This window comes from Ornithorhynchus anatinus, chromosome 18 (genome assembly GCF_004115215.2).
Source record: "Ornithorhynchus anatinus isolate Pmale09 chromosome 18, mOrnAna1.pri.v4, whole genome shotgun sequence".
NCBI classification, from domain to species: Eukaryota; Metazoa; Chordata; class Mammalia; order Monotremata; family Ornithorhynchidae; genus Ornithorhynchus; species Ornithorhynchus anatinus.
The window spans coordinates 2,993,489-3,007,355 of record NC_041745.1 but is presented as its reverse complement, the minus strand read 5'-3'; the positions used below and the strand labels follow the sequence as shown (position 1 = coordinate 3,007,355).

At 61.0% G+C, this 13,867-nt stretch overlaps 1 protein-coding gene across 1 annotated transcript; it reads left to right on the top strand.

Annotated features, from left to right (window-relative positions):
* The first annotated feature begins 236 nt into the window (after nt 1–236).
* On the top strand, nt 237–13,867 carry KIF2C (kinesin family member 2C). The gene is made up of 22 exons (XM_029046754.1): nt 237–241; nt 371–425; nt 746–853; nt 1,024–1,102; nt 2,312–2,428; nt 3,428–3,563; nt 3,669–3,775; nt 3,864–3,964; nt 4,336–4,431; nt 5,422–5,476; nt 5,567–5,729; nt 6,274–6,364; nt 6,988–7,051; nt 8,847–8,938; nt 9,055–9,197; nt 9,500–9,704; nt 10,551–10,661; nt 11,383–11,450; nt 12,221–12,332; nt 12,460–12,573; nt 13,098–13,221; nt 13,785–13,867. The coding sequence occupies exons 1-22, from the start codon at nt 237–239 to the stop codon at nt 13,865–13,867; spliced, it is 2,229 nt and encodes a 742-aa protein (XP_028902587.1).

The following is a 13,867-nucleotide window of genomic DNA, read 5'->3' as shown; positions in this document are numbered from 1 at the left end:
TGAACTCGGGTCTACCCCGGGGCTTAGAACAGTGCCTGGCACATTAATAATAATAATAATGTTGGTATTTGTTAAGCGCTTACTATGTGCAGAGCGCTGGTCTAAACATTGTAAGCGCTTAACAAATACCATCTAAAAAACTGGGCCCTCTTGCGCTTTGGGGTGGTCTTACGGACTCCGATTGTGAGTCGAGGTGACGGAAACAATTCCTCCTCGCCCCGGAGAAGGAGCGGAGTATGGCGTATGTCCGCCCGCCTGGACTTGTGACGTCACCGTCGCGGGAGCCCGCCACGGCGGAGGGGGGCACGCCAGGAAACCTAAGCGGGAGCCAGTCGCTTGCCCGGGGGCACCCTTAAATATCTCTCTCCAGCCGCGCCCCCCCATCAGAACAGCGAGAGCCAACTTCCAACGGTCAGGCGGGGTGGGTGAGTTAACCCGGGACCTTTTCAGGGAAGTTAGTGCACGACCAATCCTTCGCAACCCAGGGGTCCCCGGGCTCTCTTTGGGCTGCCTGCCTGCCGCTGGCCCCCCTCGGTTCCCCAGGCCGCCTCGTCTCTGCCGGTTCGCGATTCGCCGCGGCCGACAGCCGCGGCTCGGGAGGGTCCAGGGAAAAAATCGACTGGGGCCATCGCCCCGAGAGTCTCTTCCAACCTCCCAAGCGACTTGGGAACTCCACTGCGCTTGGCTTCCCCCGTCGGACGGGGGAAGCGGGAGGTGTTTCTGAAAACTCGCTTGGTCGTTGCAGATTGACTTTAACGATGTAGCCGCAATAAATCCAGAGCTCTTACAGCTCCCTTCCGTTCCCGCGCATTTGAAAGGCAGCTTGCCCCTGCAGGAGAATGTAACGGTGCAGGTAGGTTGGCGAAGAGCCCTCCGATGCCGTGGTGGATTCGGGTGTGGGTGGAGGGGGTCATCTTACCGCTTTTTTTCCCCCTCCCCGCTTGGGCGAATGCCATAATGCCATGCCGGGCTGCGTTGGGGCGCGGGGATACTCTGGGGCTCCGAAAGGCTCGCCCTCCCAAGCGAGGGCTCACCGAGTCCCTCTCTTACCAGAAGCAGAAACGCCGGACGACCTTCTCCAAAATTCCTGCTCCAAAAGAAGGTAAAAGCGCCTCACCCGGGGCTCTTGTGGGGAAAGGGGACGGGGCCGGACCCTCGTCGAGAGGCCCCGCCTCCGCCGCCGTCGGCCTGGCCGGAGAGCGCCCAGGGGCCTTCGGTGCCCGACCTCGACGGGGTCGGCCACCGGCTTGCTGAGGCTGGCCCGTCTTGGCTCAGTGTGGCGTGGGGTCACTGCCGCCGATCTTGCGTTCACCGCACGGTATTTATGGAGCACCGTGGCTCTGCCGCTGCCTCTGGGACTCGGCAGTCTGGTCAAGTTCCCTCCGGCCCTGGCTCTCTTTCAAATAAGTGTCTACGCAACTCCCGTGGACGCCACCTGGCCCCCGAGTGCCTCCTCGGCCCTCTCGGGGAATCTTCCCTGTCCTCGGTGGGACTCTAAGCGGACGGTGGGAGAGCCGGGGGTTTGAAATGCCCCCCCTGACAATGAATCACCTTAGACCCCCAACGAAACAGACTGAAATTCTCACCGTGAGGGCAGGCAAGAGCATGGTGGAGAGGCTGAGGCAATGGGGATGGAGTTGGCTCGTTTTAATGGTTTTTTCTTTTTTTTTTACTGGTATTTAAGCACTTACTATGTGCTAGGCACTGCACCCCAAGTGCCAGGGTAGATGCACGCTAATCAGGTGCGACACGGTCCTTTTCCCACGTGGGGCTCACAAGGCCTCATCCCCATTTTGCAGACGAGGGAACTGAAGGCCCGGGAAAGCCAAGTGACCAGCCCCAAGGTCACGCAGCAGACGCAGCGGCGGAGCCGGGATTAGAAACAGGTCCTTTCCCGGGCTCTATCGCACCGGCTACGCTGCTCTGGAGTGAGGGTATTGAGGAGTACGCTCGGAAGGGACCGTGGGGAAAATTCGAGCCCCGGCCTTGGCCGGTGCTAGGCGAGAGTCCAAGAATTGAGAACGAGGCTATTGACCAACCTAGCAGGGGAGACCGAGTCCAGTGGAATCACGGGGAATAATCGGGGTCGGTCTCTTCGGTGCTCGCCCTCCCTCGGGCAGCCCGGGCGAGTGGACGTTGTCCATCGCCTCTTGCCGTCGCGGGGCCCCAGGCGGGCAGTGGAGGCTCTCCGGGCGCGGTGGTCCACACTCTGGCCCTGGGGGTCTGGAGTCCCTTGGGGGTGTTGGGTCATCTGGGCCGTGGACGGAGGCAGGATCTGGCTGACCTCCCCGTGCGGCCCCGGCCCCTCCAGCTCTGCGCAGCCGCTCGACCCGCCTGACCGCCATCTCCGAGACGCCGGTGACCGCCCAAGAGAACGACGTGGAAGTGGACCCCGCTGGTCCTAGCAATCCCAAAAATCCGTTCATCGGTGAGTGGAGAGTCCCGGCGGCCCCCCCCCCCCCGTCCCCGCTGCCGCGGCGGAGGGGCCCATCGGAAGAGCCGCCGGCCCGCCGAAACCCCGGATCCCGGAGGGGAGAGGCTCGGGGAGGGGGTGGCGACGGAGGAGCTCCGGCCTGTAACGCGCACAGGTGCCCGAGAGCCGGGGCCACTCCTTCCCGGTGTCCCCCGCCGTCCTCGCAAGAGGAAAGGACGTTGGGAAGTTGGTTGCTTGCTGACTCGGGCCCAGATCTGCCGCTCTTAGAGTGGAGCGTGCCCAACGATAATATTTACGGTGCTTGCTAGCATTTACCACGTGCCAAGCTCTGTTCTAAGAGGTAGATGCAAGTTGATCAGGTTGGACGCAGTCCCCGTCCCACGTGGGGCTCACGCTCTTAGTCCCCATTTGACAGAGGAGGGAACTGAGGCCCCGGGAAGCAAAGTGACTTGCCCACGGTCCACAGAGCAGAGAAGTGGCGGATTAGAACCCAGCTCCTCTGACCCCCGGGCCCGTGCTCTATCCACTAATAATAATAATGATGGTATTTATTAAGCCCTTACTATGTGCCGAGAGCCGAAGCCACGCTGCTGCGGCTCCTGAGAGAGAGTTGGGCTGGAGCTCCGTGGGTTGGAGGGTGTGGGGGACGCGTGAGCGTACACAAGCCCACACCCCACACCACGGTCCCCCCCACCAGCCTCTGGGGCTCGAGCTGCCATCTAATCCGCGGAGAGCGTCGTCCGTATTTGTACGAGCCTAAAACCTGCCCCGGGGCAGCGCGGCTCGCGTGGAGCTTTCCCGGTTTCCCGGGCCGGCGGGAGCCCCTGGGCGCCGGTGGGTGGCCGCCGCCCCCATGATTGCCCGCCGCCTGGCCACTTGTGGGCATCTCCTGCCCGTGGCATCTCTGGTGATGGGATCCGGGGCCTCACGGAGCGACCCGGGGCGGTGTTACTGGCCCAAGGTCCTCCGCCGACTCCGTGTCCCTCCCCACAGCCGGGACCGGCCGCAACCCCTCCCCGCTCCGGGAATGGCGGAGGACGCCCTGGGCTGGCCGTCCCCGAGGCGGCGGAAAGAGCACGCGATGCCCTCGGTCCGGGGCAGCGTCCTCCATGATTTCCGTCAACTACAGGTAAGGCGGGAGCCGGAGGGAAGATGAGACTGGGCCCGGCTCCGCCCCGGCCCTCTGCCTCTCCGCTGTTGTCGCTCGAATGTCCCCTGGCGCTGTCTTCCGGAGGGAAAAGACCGAGAGACACAAAGTAGCGGGTGGCGAGGAGGGTGGGGTCGGGGCGAACCGCCGGGACCGGGAAAGCTCCACCGGCGGGGGCTGGCTGCAGAGCGAGGGCGGGGTTCTCGTTCAGCCCCCCGAGGAAGCCGCCCCAAACGAGCGGTGGGATGATGGGCTTGTTCTTTTTCTCCCACCCCCTCCCAGTTAGAAGGAAGTCCTGTATTGTGAAGGAAATGGAAAAAATGAAGAGCAAACGAGAAGAAAAGAGGGCCCAGAACTCCGAGATGAGGATCAAGCGGGCCCAGGTGAGGCTTGGGGTCCGGGCAACGGTGCGGCTTCCTCCCTTCCCACGGCCCAGGCTCAAAAATATTATTATTTAAGCGCTTACTAGGTGTCGGGCATGTTCTAAGCGTTGGACCACCCCCTCCCCAGCCCCACCGGACTCTGGGATCGGGTGGGCAGAGGAGCAGAAGTGCTTAACCGGGTGTCCTTAGCGGCCAAAATGGCGCCGGGCCCTCTCCACGTGCGCCGGGGGACGCCCCATCGCGGCTAACCATCGCTCCAGGATCCCGAACCTCCTCCTCCCACGGCCGGCCCTCACCACCCTCCTCCCAAAGAGAGGGCCAGGAGTCCCCAGGCGGGCCCTCTCTCAATCTGCCCCCGACTCTTCCCCCAGGAATACGACACCAGCGTTCCAAACTGGGAGTTTGGCCGAATGATAAAGGAGTTTCGATCAACTCTGGATTGTCAGCAGCTCACCATGACCGACCCCGTGAGTGACAACGGCCTCCCGCCTCGCCTAGCCGCCTCGCGTAGAGCCCCAACTAAGATCTAGTGTCAATCGATGGTATCTATTGACTGCTCAGGTGCAGAACACTGGACTGAGCGCTTGGGAGAGTACAATACAACGGAATTAGCGGCCCCGTTCCCTGCCCCTGGTGTCGGTCCCCTCCGGATTATATGATACGGGGCAGGTCGGGGCTGCTAATTCTTAAAAAAAAAAAAAAAAAAAAAAAAAAAAAAAATTCCACCTCCGGCAAGCCCTCCCCGATTTAATCACCTGCACCCTAGGCCGTAGCAACCCCACAGCCAACCCAGGCCCCGTCGGCACGCTCGGGAATATCCGTTCATTTGTACGTTCGGTTCCGTAAATATCACGGAGCTGATATTCTGTAAGTATTTTTACGACTGTCTCCCCAGTGGAGCATAAGCTGCTTGTGGGCAGAGGGCGGGTTTCTACTTTATCCCCTATTTCCCGAGCGCCTAGTACCGTTCGCCGCACCAAGAGGGCACTCGATAAATACCAATAATAATAATAATAATAATTACGGCTCTTGTTAAATGCTTACTGTGTGCCGCGCACTGTTCTAAGCACCGGGGTAGATACAGGTTAATCAGGCTGGACACAGCCCCAGTCCCACATGGGGCTCACACTCTTAGCCCCATTTTACAGGTGAGGTAACGGAGGCACAGAGCGGCGAAGTGTCTTGCCCGAGGTCACCCAGCAGACGTGGCGGAGCCGGGGTTAGAACCCGGATCCTCCCGGGTCCGTGCGCTATCTACTAAGCCATGCCGCTCTTCCGTACTGTTGTACTCCCCTAAGCGCTTAGGACAGTCTTCCGCTCCCAGTAGGCCCTCAGTAAATACTAGATTAAGGTGCTACAGAGCGGGGACGGCCCCTTCGAGTTGCGCTCTGCCCCGAGGAGGTGCTCAATAAGTAACTGCCGACTGACCGTCTAAGCGTGACCTCTTCCTTTTAAAGATAGAAGAGCACAGGATCTGCGTCTGCGTGAGGAAACGGCCTCTGAACAAGCAAGGTAGGCGCCGGCCGGCCCGCGCCCCCCTCCCCGGGGGGCGACCCGCGGCTCCCCGGCCCGGACTCAGACGCCCTCCCTCCCCTCCCGCAGAACTGGCCAAGAAGGAACTGGACGTGATCTCCATCCCCAGCAAATGCGTCCTCCTGGTGCACGAACCCAAGCTCAAAGTCGACCTGACCAAGTACCTGGAGAACCAGGCCTTCCGATTTGACTTCGCCTTCGACGACTTCGCCTCCAACGAGGTGGTCTACAGGTAAACGCGGCCCCCCGTGGGAGCCTCTGAGGGACGGGCCGGGATCGGTCTGGGGGCGGACTGTGACCTCTCCCCGCCTCCAGCCTTTCGCTAGGCCTTGGCTAGTGGGGATTAACTGGGAGCCTCACGTGGGACGACCTGATTACCCTGTATCTCCCCCAGCGCTTAAAACAGTGCTCTTCACAGAGTAAGCGCTTAACAGATAGCAACATTATTATTATTATCGTTAGTCCGCTCGCAGCTCTCCCCCTTTCTTGCCGAGGTGAGAGAGAACCGGGCCGAGACGACCGGCCGGCAGTCGGGCGGACGCTCTTCCCGGAGCTGCCGTGTTGGGTCAAAGCCATGTGGCCCCTTGGAACTCCCAGGCAGGGCATCCCCAGCCCAAGGTGGAATCACGACTTAATTAGCTCGTACCTGCCCCGGCGTTTAGAACAGTGCTCGACGCATAGTAAGCGCTTAGCAAAAACAATTTAAAAATCCAAGGTGGAGTGGGGGGGGGGGGAGATGTCCTCAGCTCACCCTTTCTCTGCCCCGACGTTTCTAGGTTCACAGCAAGGCCGCTGGTCCATACCATCTTCGAGGCAGGCAAGGCGACCTGTTTTGCGTACGGCCAGACGGGAAGCGGCAAAACCCACGTGAGTCCCGATGCCCTTTGGGATTGGCCCGACTTGGGCCCCCGCCAGATCCTGAGAAGCGGCACGGCCTAGGGGTTACAGCCCGGGCCTGACCGTCAGAAGGACCCGGGTTCTAATCCCAGCTCCGCCACTAATCTCCCGGGTGACCCCGGGCAAGTCACTTCCCGTCTCTGGGCCTCGGTTACCTCCTCCCTCAAATGGGGATTAAACGCCGTGAGCCCCGGGCGGGAAGGGGACCGTGCCCCACCTGATGAGCTTCGAGCCACCCCGGCGTTTAGTGCGGTGCCTGGACTAGAGTAAGGACTTCATACCAGCCTGTCCCAACCAAGAGACCCGCTCCCTCCTTTCCACTGCTGGTATCTGGTTCCTTCCGCCTGATGCGCAGATATTTCCGGACAGGAAATTGGGATGCTTTTGCCAGTTCTTGTCGTGGCCGAGTTCTCCTCGGTACCAAAATAGTAATTTTGGTATTTGTTAAGCGCTTACTATGTGCTGAGCACTCCATTCTACAGCTACCAGCCCACACGCCCTAAGGCACACCCTTCCCTGCCCAAAGGTTCTGATTTAGCCTCGCCTTCTTACCTTATCCTCTGTGGGTGGCTTTTTCTTTTTTTCCCCTCTAGACTATGGGCGGAGACTTTTCTGGAAAAAATCAGAATGCATCTAAGGGAATCTATGCATTCGCATGTGAGTAAAAGCCTTCCCCCAGGCCCAGGCCTTGTCTAGGTGCATTACAAAGGGAATCTCCCCCACCTCCCCCCCGTAGCCGCTTGCAGCTTTCTTCTTGATGAGCTTTGGTTTCTGTGGTGATGGTGGTATTTTATGGTACTTGAACTAAGCACCGGGCTAGTTAATAATAATAACGGCGCTTAACTGTATGCCAGGCACTTGGACACAGTCCCCTTCCGTCTCCCGGTTCCCACTCTAAATTAATAAGAATAATAATAATGTTGGTATTTGTTCAGCGCTTACTATGTGCCGAGCACGGTTCTAAGCGCTGGGGTAGACATAGGGGAATCAGGTTGTCCCACGTGGGGCTCACGGTCTTAATCCCCATTTTACAGATGAGGGAACTGAGGCACCGAGAAGTGAAGTGACTCGCCCCCGGGCACACAGCCGACAAGCGGCAGAGCCGGGATTCGAACTCATGAGCCCCGGCTCCAAAGCCCGTGCTCTTCTTGATCGCCAACTCCCCCTCCCTTTTGCAGCATGGCTCAGTGGAAAGAGCCCGTGTTTGGGAGTCCGCGGTCATGGGTTCGAATCCTGGCTCCGCCATTTGTCAGCGGTGTGTCCGTGGGCAAGTCGCTTCACTGCTCCGTTCCTCAGTCACCTCATCTGGAAAATGGGGATTGCGAGCCTCACGTGGGCCAACCTGATGACCCTGTAGCTCCCCCAGCGCTCAGACCGGTGCTCTGCACATAGTAAGCGCTTAACAAATACCAACGTTATTATCGCATCCAGCAGATCGCAGGCCATGTGCTTTCCGTGCCGTCAGAGGCCCTCTGCCATCCCACCTCCGGGATGTCTTCCCCAACCAATTCTAATCGACCCCTACCCCTACTCCGCAATCCGCTTGCAGCCCGTATGTACAGATCTCTCTTCTCTGGGGCTCCCTCCTAGCTGTAACTTCACTGTATTAAGTGCTCACTGTGTACAGAGCACTCTACTACATGTCTGGGGAGAGTACAATATCACAATAAACAGCGACACTCCCTGCCCATAACGAGCTCGCAGTCTAGAGGAGGAAAAACCGATTCATTGATTGAACTGATTTATTTCGGCGTCCGTTTCCCCTGCGGGGCTACAAACTCTTGGAGAGCAGGGATCGTGTCTAACTCTGTCATACTCTTGAAGTGCCCAGGACAGGCCTCTGCCTCTGGGTCTCCGCCCCTCCCTCTCCAATTCTTCTTGAGACCCGCTGCTCCCACAGAGCCAGAGAAGCGGCACGGCCCTGCGGCAAGAGCGGGGGCCCGGGAGGACCCGAGTTCTAATCCCAGCTCCGCCGCTTGTCTGCTGGGTGACCCTGGGGCGAGTCGGTTAACTTTGAGACTCAGTTCCCTCGTCTGTAAAATGGGGATTTAGACCTGGAGCGCCAGGAGGACTGTGTCCAACCTGATTAGCTCGTATCTACCCCAGCTCTGAGTACAGTGCCTGGCACGTAGGCTTAACAAATACCATTTTTTTTTTTTTAATTAAAATTTTAAAAACAGAGCCTTTGTAGGCTCTCCCCACCTGGCCGCAGCCCTAGACTCCAAAGACGGTTTCCTTCGGATCGGCTCGGGACCGCCCGGCTAACGTTCTGTCTTTCCGGCGACTCTGCCCCTGCCAGAGGCTCGTTGGCGGGTGGGCCCGGCCCGTGGCCGAGAACGCCGGACCGCCAGTCCGTCTCCCTCCTGCGGCTCGGAGCCCCTATTTAGCCTTGGGATGCGGGGCTGGGGCCGGCGCCCCGTTGGCACTGACCCGACCCCTCTCTCCCACCCAGCCCGGGACGTCTTCCTCCTGAGGAGCCAGCCGCGATACAAGGCCTTGGGACTGGACGTCTACGTGACCTTCTTTGAGATCTACAACGGGAAGGTAGGGGAGGGCCGCGAGGTTCGACCCGGGCCTGGGGGGGTCAGCCGCTTGCCTGCTCGCACTGATCCTCCTCCTCCCTTCTCCACCCCCTCTCCCCACCCCCCCCCGCCGAACAGCTGTTCGACCTCTTGAACAAGAAGGCCAAGCTCCGGGTCCTGGAGGACGGCAAGCAGCAGGTCCAGGTGGTGGGGCTGCAGGAGCACCTGGTGAACTCGGCAGACGATGTCATCAGGATGATCGAGGCGGGCAGCGCCTGCAGGTCCGTGTCCCCTGGTGCCCCCTGAGGAAGGGGCCGGGGTGCGGAACCCGGCCCGCCCCATCCCCGCCTCCCGATCTGGGGCTCTCCCGGCCGGCACGGGAGGGTTGAGATGCGGGGGACAAACCAATCCACGTGGGCCCAGCTGGGACATTACGGCTCCGGGTGGTCGTCTTCCTCCGTCCTGCCTCCCTGACGGGGGGGGGGGGGGTGGGATGGGGTACCTCGCCCTTACCTCCAGCCGGGGCTCCTGACGTCAGGTCCGGGTCTTAGCCGCCTGACGGGCCGTTCTCCCTGTGCTGCAGAACCTCGGGGCAGACCTTCGCCAACTCCAGCTCTTCCCGCTCGCACGCCTGCTTCCAGATCCTGCTCCGGGCCAAGGGGAAGCTGCACGGCAAGTTCTCCCTGGTAGATCTGGCCGGGAACGAGCGAGGGGCTGACACGTCCAGCGCCAACCGCCAGACCCGCATGGAGGGTGCCGAGATCAACAAGAGCCTCTTGGCCTTAAAGGTAGACGGGGAAACCAAGCCCATCGCCGGTGTCCCTTTACTGTATCCCTGGAGGGGCCGGGATCCCTCCCCGCCCACCTCAGTCAAGCCTGGTTTGAAGCAGCGTGGCCCAGTGAATTTACTAAGCGATGACTGGGTGCGGAGCACTGTTCTAAGCGCTCGGGAGACTACGGTATAACGGACGTTCCCTGCCCCCAGCGAAAGAGTACGGTCTCGGGAGAAAAAGGGGCTGGGTTCTAAACCCGGTTCCACGGCTTGCCTGCTGTGTGACCTCGGACAAGTCGCTCCTTCCGGCCTCAGTTTCCACACCTGAAGAAGAGGCTAATCACTTGTTCATCGGTGGTATTTACTGAGCGCTTAGGAGTACGACGCGGCAGAGTCCGTAGACGTGTTCCCTGCCCGCACCGGGCCTCCGTTTCCTCAGCTGTAAAATGAGGATTCGATACCCGTTCTCCCTCCTACTTGCACCGCGAGCCCCACGTAGGCGAGGGACTGGTGTCCGACCTGATTATCTGTGTCAACCCCGGCACTCAGAACAGAAAGAGCACGGGCTTTGGAGTCAGGGCTCGTGAGTTCGAATCCCAGCTCTGCCGCTTGTCGGCTGTGTGACTGTGGGCAAGTCACTTAACTTCTCTGTGCCTCAGTTCCCTCATCTGTAAAATGGGGATGAAGACGGTGAGCCCCACGTGGGACAACCTGATTCCCCTGTGTCTACCCCAGCGCTTAGAACAGTGCTCTGCACATAGTAAGCGCTTAACAAATACCAACACTATTATTATTATTATTAATCACTAATGGGTCATAGGCCCGGGAGGGTCTAAATCTAGCCCCCCTTCCCCTTCTGCAGGAATGCATCCGGGCTCTGGGCCAGAACAAGTCCCACACCCCGTTCCGCGAGAGCAAGCTGACCCAGGTGCTGCGTGACTCCTTCATCGGCGAGAACTCCCGGACCTGCATGGTGAGGCCCGTGACGGAGGAAATGGGCCAGCGAGGCACAGGGTGTCAGGCGTCAGGGAGCCCGGTCTCGTCCCCCTCTTCTGGGAGTCTGAACTCCCTTCCGTGCCTTCCCGTCTCCTTCTGGCTCCCCCGGCCCTTGCGGCCTTCCCCTCCTTCCCCGCCTTCCCCTCGGCCTTCCCTTTCCCCGTCTCCGCTCTCTGGACCGGGTCACCCCTCCCGCATTTAACCCCGAGATCAGAGAGGGGAGAGTGGCCGGCGGGCTGGCCGTGGTCCCGTCCGGTGGCCGGGGATCGGAGTGGATGACCTCTCTAAACCCCCGGCAGCTCACAGGCACGGGGCTGGGACCGGGTCGTCGAGACGCGGTACCCAAAGCCGGTCCGGCTCTTGGTTGGAATCGACCACCCGCGGCAAGACGGGTTCTCGTGGGTGGGCCGCCCGCCAGGGCCGCGAGAGGGGCAGGCCCGGGCCGTTGCGTGGTTCTATCCGGGCCGGGAGGAGAGGAGTCAGGAGAATAACACACCGTTCCTCTCCTCCTCCTCTGGAAGCCGGGCTCGGGGGGCGCCGGCCGGCCCGGCTCCCGGCCCCGTGGCTCTTGTCGCCCAGAGGGTGGGTGACCTCGGGGCCGGGGCGACCACAAGATGATGAGCCCCCTGACCAAGTCTCCCTCTCGCCCCGGCCGTCCAAGGGCCGGCTGCTAAACCGTTCCCTCGCTTCCCTTCCAGATCGCGATGATCTCTCCCGGCATGAGCTCCTGCGAATACACCCTGAACACCCTGAGATACGCAGACAGGTATCACGCTCGGCGGGTCTGAGGGGGGACCCCCGGCCCCCTCCTCGGGGCAGGCCCGGGGGACACTGGGAAACCTGCTCTAGGGCAAAACCCCCGGTGTTCTTCGTTCGGTAGTATTTATTGAGCACTTACTATGTGCAGAGCACTGTACTAAGCGCTCGGAATGTACAATTCGGAGTCAGGATCTGTGCAGTGGAGGGAGGGAGGCACGCGGACCTATCAGGCCCACCCTTCTCCTCTGCCTCGGGCCAGGGCCGACCACCCCCCGCTACTTTTCTGGGGTGAGACATCGCTTCCGCTCTGCCTGGGAGAGACCGCTTCTTGCTGCCCCTCGCTCGCCCCGGCTGCCGAGGGGAGGAAGGGAACGTGGGTTGTCCGGTGCCCTGGGGGACGGAGGGATGGGAGGGAAAACTCCAGGAAGGAGGTCAGGGAGGGGGACGGGAGAGAAAGGGATGAAGCCGGGTGGAGCGGGAACGGGGAAATCACCACGACGTTCTGGCACGCACCTGCTCGGAGTGATTCCCACCCTACTGAGTGCCCTAAGAGCTAAACGAGGCAGGAGCACGCTTCCCTGACCACAGAGAGAGGGAGGGAGTGGCCCGGACGAGAGGACGCAGTGGGGGAGGAGTCGAGAGCGATGTGGAGCGGCGTTAACTTGTGACCCGTGCTGCCCAGCCTGGCCCTGGCATTATGGGCGTCGCCCCCGCCCCGCGAAAGACGCGGGGTCTGCCAACAGCCTCGCTCGAGCCCCCCTTTCCTCCCTCCCCCAGAGTCAAAGAGCTGAGCCCCCACAACGGCGGGAGCGGCGAGCTGCAGAACCGCATGGAGCTGGAAGGGGAGGAAGCCGAACCCACCCCCCAGGGGTCCCCGCTTCAGCATAACGTGAGCGTCTCTGCTGCGGGAGGAAAGCCTCCAGGCTCCCAGGTGGTCGGGCGGGGTGGAGGGGTCCGGGAGGGGCAGGGGCCCCTCGGCGACGTTCACTCCGCCTCTCTCTCTGGCCCTGCTTTAGCTCTCCAAGGAAGAGGAGGAACTGTCTTGTCAGATGTCCAGCTTCCACGACGCCATGACCCAGATCGGAGAGCTCGAAGAGAAGGCCGTGGAGGAGCTCAAAGAGATCGTCCAGGTAGGGAGTGGAGCCTGGACTCGGAAAACCGCTTCTCTTCCCCCCCCCCCCTTCAGCCCCCCGCCGACGGCTGAGCCCGAGGAAACGAGGCCCGGAGCTGCCACGGGCGTGAGCCGCAGCTGAGGGGACCGGCCCGTTCCCTCAACCTGGGTCCACCCTCCCTTTCGCCTCTCGCCCCGGTCCTCCCGCGCCGTCGGGGGGCTCGTGGGAATTCAAGGGGAAATCATGAGCCTAAAATCACAAAAGCCGCCTTTCCTCAGCATCTACCATAGTAGTCGGTGGAGCTGGAAGCTCGTTGTGGGCAGGGAATGTGACTTATTCCGGGCGCACGCAGTAAGCACTTAATCGATTCGATCGATCGGATGTATTGAATAAGTACTGAACTGAGCGCTTGGAATGGACGGTTCGGCGACAGATAGAGACAATCCCCGCCCAAAGACGGGCTCACAGATGTGCTGAAAGTCTTCACGATGGGATGATTTAATTATTTATTATTATTTTGTTCCCTTTCCTCCTCCCCGCAGAGAGGGCCCACCTGGATCGAACTGTCGGCCATGACCGAGCAGCCCGACTACGATCTGGAAACCTTTGTGAGCAAAGCCGAGCTGGCCCTGGCCGAACAAGCGAGGAACTTCTCCGTCCTGCGAGGTACGGGGCGGGCGCTCGGCCGGGACGGGCACCCCCCCCGGCCACGGCGGCGGAGAGGGTGGGCGGCTGTGGATCAGCCCCCCTCCCCCGACTGAAGCGTGGCTTGAGGCCCAGGGACGCGGATGTGGGGAGCTGCCAGAGCGGGCCAAAGCGACGCGGAGGAGAGCTTTAGGCCCCGGGGATCAGTGGGAAGAGCAGGGGCCCGGGAGTCACCGGGCCTGGGTTCTAATCCTGGCTCTGCCCCTTGTCTGTTGTGCAACCTTGGGCAAGTCGCTTGCCTCTCTGCGCCTCGGTTCATCTGTGAAATGGGGACTATGACCGTGAGCCCCACGGGGGGCAGGGACTGCGTCCGACCCGGACCTGCTGGTATCCCCTCCGGCGCTTAGCACGGAGTAATGGCTTATCATCATTATTATTAGGCCCCGTGGGGCCAGATACGAGCGACGTAGAGGCGACTGGGGCTGTAAAGTCTCCGGCAGGGCAGGTCGGGGTGGACGGGGAGGGGCAGACGACCGAGAACCGTGCGGCGCCTGCCCCTTAACGCTGTCCTCCCCCCCTTCCAGATGTCATCGGGTCCTTGCGTCTGGCCATGCACTTGGAAGAACAGGCCAGCAAGCAAATGAACAATAAGAAGAGACCTCACTAA